This window comes from Galeopterus variegatus, unplaced genomic scaffold (genome assembly GCF_000696425.1).
Source record: "Galeopterus variegatus unplaced genomic scaffold, G_variegatus-3.0.2 Scaffold2019, whole genome shotgun sequence".
NCBI lineage: Eukaryota > Metazoa > Chordata > Mammalia > Dermoptera > Cynocephalidae > Galeopterus > Galeopterus variegatus.
The window spans coordinates 220,856-231,942 of record NW_007728130.1 but is presented as its reverse complement, the minus strand read 5'-3'; the positions used below and the strand labels follow the sequence as shown (position 1 = coordinate 231,942).

Here is an 11,087-nt window from a genome sequence, read left to right as displayed (position 1 = left end):
CTATTATTACTATTCAAAAAAAAAAAAAAAAAACAGTGTGGTTTCAGCTCCTGGCTCTAGGCTGCTGACTGAGCTCCAGAAGGTCAGCGCCTACAGACACGGGCTTGGTCCAGGCTACGGCCTGAGCATTCTACGCAGGCTCCGAGCTCTTTTTCTTCCCTGTTCGCAAAAGCCGGAAGGCAACGCCTGCGGTCGACGACGCCTCCGAGCGCCCGGGGCTCCGCCTGGGGGCGCTCTCGTCCCGCTCTCTGGCCGCCCTGCTCCGCAGACGGAACCGTCTGGCAGGGCCCCTGGTTTCGGAGGGTTTTGTGAACGGCGCGCACCGGTCCCTTCCCGGCGTCCGTGCAGGTTCCAGCTGTTGGCTGAGCTCGGGAGAGAACGCGCCCCGGAGAGCGCTGGGGAAGAGAAGCGGCGCCAAAGGGCTGCGTTTTCCTCCAGGTGTCGCCATCGATTTGCCCCTTTTTTCCCGGAGCTCGGGCCTGAACCGGGTCTTGGGGGCGCCCCGGAAGGCGGGGGCGATGGTACAGATGGAGACGCAGCTGCAGAGCATTTTTGAGGAGGTGGTGGTGAGTGCAACTGCCGGCGGTCCAGGACGATGGCACGGGGAGCGGGAGGCCTGGGGACAGCGGTCAAGAAACCGGGCCTGGGCATCTCCTTTCCCGCCTCCCCTTTGTTTTGACACCAAGTATGTGTGCAGGGATTTAGTGATTCTCAAAGGCTGCTGTCAAATTCAAAGTATCCTTTGAAATCCACACAGCACCTTTTGTGACAGGCCAGGCGGGTATTGTTCTTTTCTGTACGTTTCTGACTAAAGTGACTTGCCCTGTGTTACATTGTAATATTTCGCTAAGAGAGTCTCTCTTTTTTTTTTTCTCCTCCTCCTCCTCTTCCTCCTCCCATTGTTTACGTGTTTTTTGTTTTTTTTACAGAAAACGGAAGTTATAGAAGAGGCTTTCCCCGGGTGAGTATATGCATGGCAGATTTTTTGTTTTTATACAATTGTATCTTTGTAAGATTTTACTTAGGTTCGTCTGAGAGGGTTTTAAGATCCACTATTCTATCTTAATTTAATTACCTTTTAAAACTAGTGGCAGATAACGTACTTTCTGTTTTTTAGCATGTTTATGGATACCCCTGAAGATGAAAAGACAAAACTAATTAGCTGTTTGGCGGCGTTCAGGCAGTTTTGGGGTGGTCTTTCTCAGGTGAGCACTGCATTTTTATTTTGGGTTTTTTGTTTGTTTTGTTTTGGTTTTTTGGCAGCTGGCTGATATGGGGATCCAAACCCTTGATCTTGGTGATATGACACGGAGCTCTAAACAGCTGAGCTAGCAAGCTAGCCCCACTGCGGTTTTCATATGTTCAGCTGATGAGTTTTGGCCCTTTCTTTTTTTATATTTACTTTGATGTTGCTGTTAAGATCTTTCTAGAAAGACAGAAATAAAATTGTTATCTTTTGTTTGTTTGTTTGTTTTGTTGTTGGCTAGTCAGTACAGGGATCAGAACCCATGATCTTGGTGTTACTAGCACCAGGCTCTCCCAAGTGATGCCATAATTTTTTGTTCTGGTTCCCATTTGTTTTCTTTTGTATACTTCAGTGGAGAACCTGTGTTGAGAAGTCAAGCTGATGACAGCATGGTGTGAAATCTTTTAAAATCTCCTCCATGTTAGATTATATAAAACCATTTGTTAAGCTTCACTTGTAAAAAGGAAAAAATTCCATTTTCTTCTCAACAAAGAAACTGGCACAACACTGGTATAAAGATATTATAATAAAGGTACTATACTAAGGATCAAAAGATGCTACAATAAGGATACAAAGAGTCTGTGATAAGGATGCAAAGATATTATAGTAAAAATGGGGAAAGGAGTGGTAAAACTTAGTAACAAAGAAGAGACATCAGAAACTGTCTATGGAAAGGATGAAATGTGTGATCCTTAAAGAGGATTAGTGCATTATCTTCTCATAGTGCAAATAGCAAAATGAGAGCTATTTGCATATGAGCTACTGGTGGTAAGATTTGCTGCTTAGACATGGACCACATAGTAACGATACATTCATATTTAAAAATCTTGTTTTAATTATTTTCTAATAATAGAAGCTACAGAAAAGTGGATCTAATTACTAGTCTCTCACCTGTCACTCTTAGCTTTGTCACCTATTCTTTTTCCTGTCTGCAGCCAAAATCCCCAGTCTGTTTCCTTCTAGAAGCATTTTATGCACATAGAATCCTGTTTGGGGTGGGGGGCAGCTGGCTAGTACAGTAGAATCATTTTTATAGAATGATCATATACCATGTACATTATTCATTAATTAGCACCTTGATTTTTTTCCCTTAATAAATTCTGAAGGTAATTTTATATCAGTCCATTAAGAATTCTTTCCTTTCTTATTTTCTTATAGCAGCATAATATTTCATTGTGTATTGCTACATCTTTCTTTATTTAACCAGTCCCCTACTGACTGACATTTAGGTTTCTTCTTACCTTTTCTACTCTAAACAATGCTATAATGAATAATATTATGCATGGTACATAGGATAAATTTCTGGAAGTAGCATTGCTCTGTCAAAGGATATGTCCATTTGTAATTTTTATAGAAATCATGTAATAGTTTCCATAAGGGTTATACCAGTTTACATACCCACCAGCAATGTATGAGTATCTATTCTTGATAGCTTCACAAGAGTGTTAAACTTTTTGATCTTTGCCAATCAAAAACATGAGAAATTTTATCTCTATATAGTTTTATTTTGCATTTCTCTCAGTGATGTTGAACATCTTTCCAAGATATTTTAAGTTTTTAAATAATTCATTTAACATTTTATGAGTTAAGGTGTTGCTCTTATCTTCGAGAAGTTTATATTCAAGTGGGGGAGTCAGGAAGAAAATAGGTATTTCTAAGTTGTCATTATATATGCAATAATAGAAATGTGTATGAGGGACAGTGGTAGTGCAGTGCAGCAGGTCATGCAGGCTCTTCTTGGAGATACTCTAGAAGATGAATTTGATATGGGCACAGCATTCAGGTATCAGATTTAAAGTTTCACAAATTTAGAAATCCACTATGTCATTGGATTTATAATGGGCTCTTGTTTGGGCTCTTAGGGATTAGATTCATACTAAATTCTCGTGCTGATGTACTAACCCATAATGGATTTTTCCTGCAGTGACAGGTATATTTATATCTGCTACTAAGGGTGCTGCTTACAGTGCCTTAAACAATCTGTGTTAGAATTTTCTATTAGCCATGAACATGTTAGTAAAATCTTACTACTGTTGGAGGTCCCACATAATCTTACTACTATGGGAGTTTAAGCTATATAACTGCAAGATTTTAAGATTAATATAACAATTACTAAGTCTGAATTTTTTTCATTTTGCTTTTTAAAAGAATTTTTCATCCACTAATGTTTAATGGAGTATTTCATTTATAATATTGATATACTGCCAGGTGTAGTGTTAGCTATTTGTTAGTTATAAAATATAACTTTAGGCCTAAAGTAAGATCATGTTCTAATTTTCCAGGAGTCTCATGAACAGTGCATCCAGTGGATTGTTAAATTTATTCATGGCCAGCATAGTCCTAAAAGAATTTCTTTTCTTTATGACTGCTTAGCAATGGCAGTCGAAACTGGTCTCCTTCCACCCAGGTATGTTTAATGGTGTGTACTAGCAATCCATAGAATTTTGTTTTTATAAATGTTTGGAAATTGATGGAGGTTGTTGTAAAAGGATAAAGGAAAGAAGAAGGAACTGAGGCTCATCAGGTAATTCTTCGTAATTCCCTCAAGATTTAGTTTCTAGGATGCAGTGTTTCCTGAATTGTATACATATAGGCTCAAAACCAGGCAGCCTCTGCCTTTCAAACCCCAGGGACTGAGATAACTCATTTCGATTAGTTTATTCCACTTAATTTTGGCTGCACAAGGAATTACCTCAACATTTCGTGTCTTAAAACAATAATAATCATTTTATTATTGTTGCTTATAGTTATGGTGGTTGACTGGGCTTAGGAGGAAGTTTTTTCTCAGAATCTCGTATGATTACAATCTGATGTACCTAGAGCTGGATTCATGACAAAGGCTTCCCTACTTACACATCTAGCATTGGTTCCTGGCTGTCATCTGGGACCTCAGCTGGGGCTATTGGCCAGAATCTACACATGTCCTCACCTTGTGTCCTGGATCTTCTCACAGCACAGTAGAGTCCAAATGCAAGTGTGCCAAAGAGGCCTGGGTGGAAGCTGTATCACCTTGCCTTGGAAGACATACTGCATCCTTTTTGCTTCCTTTTTGCCATAGTCTCAGGCTGCCCAGATCTAAGGAGAGAGAAAATAGACCTTCCCCCCACCTCTCCATGAGAGGAGTATCAGTGTCTCATCTCAGAAGAGCATGTGGGATCAAAAATCTCACTGCAACCATCTTGGAAAAATACAACCTGCCTCAAGCCAATATGTGGTAAACATTTAACCAAAGCTTTAGATAGATTTTTTTTTTAAGTAAAAATATAATCAGTATTAGTTCTACTTAGTGTTTGATCTTTCATACAAGTAAAAAATGTAAAATACTATATATCTAAAAGTGTGCTTAGGTAATAAGCTACCTTTATTAAAAATACTTGCTGTGACAAGTATAATACCCAGAGTACACAGACCCTGGCTGTTGGAGAACTTGCAAAATTATGTGTTGTAATTGGAATGGATATTCCTTTTTTCTAGGATGGTTTGTGAATCCCTGATAAACTCTGACACTCTTGAATGGGAAAGAACACAGCTTTGGGCCTTAACATTTAAACTGGTTCGGAAAATAATTGGGGGAGTGGATTACAAGGTATTTTTTTCTAATTATAAAAAGTGATTATTTTCAGACATGATTAATTTTTCACTATATATATATCTTATTTTCAGGTGAGAGAAATGAAGTGGAAGCATTTACAAAATTTGTCTATTTTTTATTGCATATTTCCTCAAGGGTTTTTAAATTACTCAACTGTTGTCATAGCTTCTATACTGCCCTTCTCACATTCTTAAAAACAGAGGTGGCTAACATATTTTTACAATGACGAGGGAAGTCACAAAGCAGAATCTGTGTTCCTTCATGCCCCTAGTCTTCTGATTTGGGAGCGCTTCAAATGAAAGAACACAGAGCAAGTGGGTGTGGAACTTAGAAGGGATGAAGGAAGGGATCAACTGATGGAGGGAACAAGACCTGCATCGTCTCTGCTTTGACCTCCCATGGACTTGTTTCTTTTCTCACCCAGTGTTTTTAGCATCTGCCCTTGAACAAAAACTACATATGCTCTCTAATTGTGTCTGATGATATAGCTCAGGAGCTCCATAGCTGCAGAAGCCATTCTGCTTCATCAAGCCACTTTTGTTATTGTCTTCTTTCAAAGAATTGCCAATACCTGACCCAATGCTTTATGTTTGTATTTTCTCTAAGCTAAAAGGACTTATCAGATAATAACCTAACATGTAATTACTGGTTTGAATGATGATTTAACACAAAATTAACTCTAAGAAGCTTTTTCTAATTATATTCTCTTTCTTCAGACTTATGCAGGTTTTGATTTCTTATTTGTTTGGTGCTTTGTAATTGTACTTCGGTGTGTATGTTCTGTCTGTCTTTTTACAAGCTTGGTCACACAGTTTATACATGGACCTTCTCTGTCTATCAGATCATGCAACTGTTAGTACGTATATGGAGATGATTAACAGAATAGCCTTGGATATGCTTGTGAGGTTAAGATATGTGGTGGATGAGAAGGGGGAATAAAGTTAGAATATGCCAAAAGGAGTGAGCAGAAAGAGTCATCTGCCTGAAAGTTTAATTATTTTCAGCATGTTTTCAAGTCCTGTTCAAATATATTTTTGTCTAGAAGCACAAGTTAAGCTTTTTTGGCTCTCATTACAATAGAAACTCTTCTAATGTTATGAGGACAAAAAAGCTTGGCAGAGTGTAGAATGTTTAATTTTTATTTATAAGTGACTTTCTTTGTTCATTATATTGCAAGACATTCTTTAGAATTCTATTTTGGAACATGATTCATCTCTTGGGTTAATGTTAGGGACTTGAATGTTAACTCTGATTCAGGAAAATTAGAGGTATGACCTTGAAGGAGTATATAATTCGGAAACCTTTGAATGTTTTAACTAACATAGGGAATGTTACTTAGTTTTAACCTATATATATAGTGTGTATATAGATGTTTTTTTCCTTCTTCAGGGTGTTCGAGATCTCTTAAAAGTGATTTTGGAGAAAATCTTGACAATTCCTAATACAGTGAGCTCTGCTGTTGTACAGCAGCTTCTGGTAGCAAGAGAGGTAATTTAGACATATCTGAAATTCATTGATCATAACCTCAAAAAATCTAATTTTGTTTAGGTCTGTGCTTTTAAAACATCATAATTTATGGAATGTTCCATTTCTTATACAAAAAAAATAAATCACTTCTATTTTTAAAGATGCTATTTCACTTTTATTATATTTCAGAAGGAAATTTTAAATTTTAATTAATTCATGGTTTTTAATCATGAAAACAACAATAAGGATAGTAAAGTATTTTAAACCATCACCAGACATCAGCCTATGCACTACTTTGTGCTTTATAACTAATGTTGCAAGAATTGTTACTTTGGTCTCTTGCTCCCATGTTTAAGTCTACCAATATTTAAAGCATTCTCAAGGTTATTTACTAACCATCAGCAATCCATTCCATTGTTTCTTCATCTTCATTTTTAGACATTCTTTCCATATAAGTGAATTCCTTTAGGTTACACTTTAAATGCAATAAATGAAGTTTAACATGTGGATTACCCCACATACTACTTTTTTGTGGTGAGAACACTTAAAATCTACTCTCAGCAATTTTCAAGTGTACGATATATTGTTATTAACTATAGTTACCATAATGTACAATAGATCTCTTGAACTTATTTCTCCTCTCTGACTGAAATTTTGTATCCTTTGACCAACATCTCCCCTGTCCCACCCTAAAAAAGGGATATCTACTTTTTAATATCCTTTTCTTGTTGTTGTTGCCATTGTTGTATTTAAAGAGCTTATGTGTGAGACTAGTCAGAAATAATATTTCCCTTTTATTTTTCTTAGGTTATAGCATATATATTGGAAAGAAACGCCTGCTTATTGCCAGCCTATTTTGCAGTAACAGAGATCAGAAAACTATATCCTGAAGGAAAACTTCCACACTGGGTAAATTTTACATTTACCAACATTTTTATTTATTTTTATTTATTTATTTATTTTTAGTGGCTGGCCAGTACAGGGATCCAAACCCTTGACCTTGGTGTTATCAACACTGTGCTGTAACCAACTGAGCTAACTGGCCAGCCCCTTACTGCAACTTTTAATAGAAGTATTTATTAAAAACAGTAATTTTAATCTTATTTTTTGTATGCTTATTTTAAGAAGTGGTCACTTTTATCCTTGGATAATACGTAATTTTTTTAGCATGATGTATTTATTTCATTTCTCTGCTGTCCCATTAAGACAGTTTGCATGTCATGTGAAAAAATATAAACAGCTTCATCAGATAGCTAAGGATATGGTGGTGTGACTTGGTTTAATTCAGGGACAGAGGAACTGGTAAGTAATAGTTTGGAAAGGAGCAAAAGGGAGCTAACCTTTGAGTAGTTATCATGTGCCAGGCATTGTACTAAATCTTTACAAGTATTATCTCATTTTATGTAAATGATCACTATATTCAGGGCAATCTTGTTTTTAGTTTTGTACTTTTTTTTTTTTTTTTCTTTTTTAGTTACTTGGAAACCTAGTATCAGACTTTGTGGATACCTTCAGGCCCACAGCAAGGATAAACTCCATTTGTGGTAGGATTATAATTTAAAATATGCTAAATAGTACCTTATTTTTCGTGATCTAACTACTGAAAAAAGCTGAAGGATGGTCTCATGTGTCTTGGTGGCTTGTCATTTTAGTAATTCTCTAGAGGCTTAATAATAGCCTTCCACTTATTTTCAGGTACTTTGTGTGCTGAGTATAGGGAGGTAATAACAACTATTTGGAATGGGTCTAAGCTTCAGATAAAACCATTCTAGAAGGTATGTTTACTGATGATTAGAAAGACCTCTTAATACAGCTAGTAAAGCACATGAAATCTGAAAACAACTGGAAGTCTCAACAAACTTGTCCCTCTGTAGCCATAAGTGCACAAGAGTATCAACCTTGCTCAGCCCATTCACACCGTTGCTCTTTATTGTGTTCACTTTGTTTTCCATTTTCTCATGTTTTGTTAGATTCTCTGAACTTTCTTTAAAAAATAACCATGTGATTTGGCAATTTTTGCAGTGCCCACATATATTCCTGTTTTATTTTGAGAAATCATGGTGGCCTCAGAACTGTCTGAGAATATACACCGTTATTTATTCTGTGATCAAATACTGAGCTCTTCTGTAAGCAAGGTGCTGTTCTAGACCCTGGAAATAAAAAAAAATAGACACTAGACAGATAATTCTCAGGCTTCTAGTTTTTGTAACTGAGTGGATATTGATATCACTTAATGAATTATGGTAGTGAAGCAGGTTTGAGAAGGATGATAATGTGTTCAATTTAAGACATGTTGAGCTTGAGATGCCTGTGTGACATCCAAGTGACATATTCATTGGGCAGTTGGATGTATGAGCTTGTATTAATTAGTCTGCTTCTTCTGCTTATAACCAAGTACATGGAACTGGGTATTTTATAAAGAAAACAAAATTTATTGCTTACAGTTTTGAAGGCTGGGAAGTCCAAAGTCCAGGGAACACATCTGGTGGTGGTGACAGTGACCCAGGAGTCTCACATGGCAGAAAATGGCAGAGCAGATGGAGACTAACCTCTCATGTGCTCTTCTTTTAAAGCCCTCAGAACTATGCCCATGACCACCATTTTTAATCCATTTACTAGGTCATGGTCCTATAAGGACTTCTTCAAGGCCCCACCTTTCAATTACCATAATAGGATTTCCCATGCTCAACAGTAACAATGGGGGGGTTAAGCTTCAGTGAGGTTGGGGGTGGGGTATCATGTCTACAGCAGAGCTGATGATGGTCATAAGCTACATCTAATGCCTCTAGAGACATCCTGCATAAAATTAATCATGTTGACCCTAGACTAGAGGTCTCAAACTTTTTTTATAAAGGGCCATCTAGTAAATATTTTGAGCTTTGTGGGCTATACAATCTGTTGCAACTACTCACCTCTGCCATTGTACTGCAAAAGCAGCTGTGCTGCAATAAAACTTTACAAAAACAGGTGGCAGGCTCGATTTGGCCCATGGATTATTGTTTGCTGACCTCTTCTCTGGACACTTGGACAAAATGCACCATTTTTGAGTTTGGAAGGCCTGTACAAATTAATCTTCAACCGTCTGGACTAAAAATAATGAAAATTCCCAAACTTCAGTCTTATTAAAACATTTTTAAAATCATTTTTAAATCAGTGCCTAGTTCAGCATATATATTCCTTAAGTATTTGTGGCGTGAATGAAGGACCAGGCATTGCTGTGTTCCAATTTACTTTAAAACATTTTTGTATTACATACAGGCCGTTGCAGTCTTTTGCCAGTTGTTAATAACTCAGGTGCCATTTGTAATTCATGGAAATTGGATCCTGCAACTCTTCGTTTTCCTTTGAAAGGCCTTTTGCCATATGATAAGGTATGTTGCTAAATATAATGGAACTTTTGGTCCATCTAACAGTCTTCTAGATTATAAGATGTACAATGCTAATTTGTCTCTTCATAGTCTGAAGAAGTACATGTTTAATGAGAGATAGTTTGTGGTTTATCATGTTATTCCAGTATTTAAATATACCCTGTGGTTTGTGCTATTGTGGATGTTTATGCTTCAGTGGTCCAAATGTGATAAGGAACTTGGAGATAGAAAACTGAAATTTAAGGGCCGACCCATGACTCACTCGGGAGAGTGCGGTGCTGATAACACCAAGGCCCCGGGTTCGGATCCCATATAGGGATGGCCGGTTAGCTCACTGGCTGAGCGTGGTGCTGACAACACCAAGTCAAGGGTTAAGATCCCCTTACCGGTCATCTTTTAAAAAAAAAAGAAAACTGAAATTTAAGGGCCGACCCATGACTCACTCGGGAGAGTGCGGTGCTGATAACACCAAGGCCCCGGGTTCGGATCCCATATAGGGATGGCCGGTTAGCTCACTGGCTGAGCGTGGTGCTGACAACACCAAGTCAAGGGTTAAGATCCCCTTACCGGTCATCTTTTAAAAAAAAAAGAAAACTGAAATTTAAAATTGATTCCTTGACTAAGACCCCACATTTAAGAAGTGGTAGAGCCAGGATTTGAACTCAGCCTGATTCCAGAATCTACATTAACTCCTGTGTGATCAAGTCATTTGTGCTGTCCAAATTTGGAAATAGTGTTTATGTTTACAATTGTAACAGAGTGTTTGAAAGCTGTCTCCATTCCCCTTTGATTAGATTTCTGAGCAGAAAAATTCTTTCCTTACAGTGATGCTTAAGACTAATGTGACTATATCTGAAGTCCATTTCTAAGTTTAATTTTAAAAGGAAGAAAATTTGCTTTTTTTAAGCACTGAAGTTTTGAGGTACCCTTTAAGGGGCACCACTCTGTCAAAATTGTTGCATCAGTGAGAAACCTTGATGGCTACTTTTTGGGGGTATAGTTGCTCTTCTAACAGCTGTATCCACATTAAGTTAATTCTTGCTATAAAAACATCTACATAAAACAGGCACTCTGATTATTCTATTTTAAATGCCCCAAGGAATTTTTTAAAACTAGTACATTGAAGTGAATGCTTATGTACCCATACCCCTTTCCCAGATATTTTACTATCAAAATGAAGAAAGGGGCAGTAAACCATAAACAGTCTGGTACCTGGTGTGAATTGAGAGAGTTTACAGCCTGATGGGAATCAGTTTAAAAGAAAAAAGTTAAGAAATTTAATGCAGTAACTGCTCTAAAATTTTTACTTCTCAGTTACAATAGCATAGTCTTTTAAAGATTATCTGAAAAACATACATACATACATGTACACACATACGTAAAGTGATTTTCTTTCTGTCTATCTATGTATCTC

The 11,087-nt window shown here is 37.3% G+C and overlaps 1 protein-coding gene across 3 annotated transcripts in view; it reads left to right on the top strand.

Moving 5' to 3' along the window:
• The first annotated feature begins 345 nt into the window (after positions 1 to 345).
• Positions 346 to 11,087, top strand: part of MED23 (mediator complex subunit 23) — a 41,452-nt gene continuing 30,710 nt past the window's right edge. The window contains exons 1-9 of one of the 3 annotated variants that reach the window (XM_008580107.1): positions 346 to 566; positions 930 to 961; positions 1,118 to 1,205; positions 3,529 to 3,653; positions 4,721 to 4,832; positions 6,228 to 6,326; positions 7,113 to 7,214; positions 7,780 to 7,849; positions 9,564 to 9,676. In XM_008580107.1, the coding sequence (XP_008578329.1) occupies positions 519 to 566; positions 930 to 961; positions 1,118 to 1,205; positions 3,529 to 3,653; positions 4,721 to 4,832; positions 6,228 to 6,326; positions 7,113 to 7,214; positions 7,780 to 7,849; positions 9,564 to 9,676 (789 nt within the window). In that variant the 5' untranslated portion in view covers positions 346 to 518. The remainder of the gene's footprint in view (positions 567 to 929; positions 962 to 1,117; positions 1,206 to 3,528; positions 3,654 to 4,720; positions 4,833 to 6,227; positions 6,327 to 7,112; positions 7,215 to 7,779; positions 7,850 to 9,563; positions 9,677 to 11,087) is intronic. The other 2 variants (XM_008580106.1, XM_008580108.1) reach the window with 2 other exon arrangements.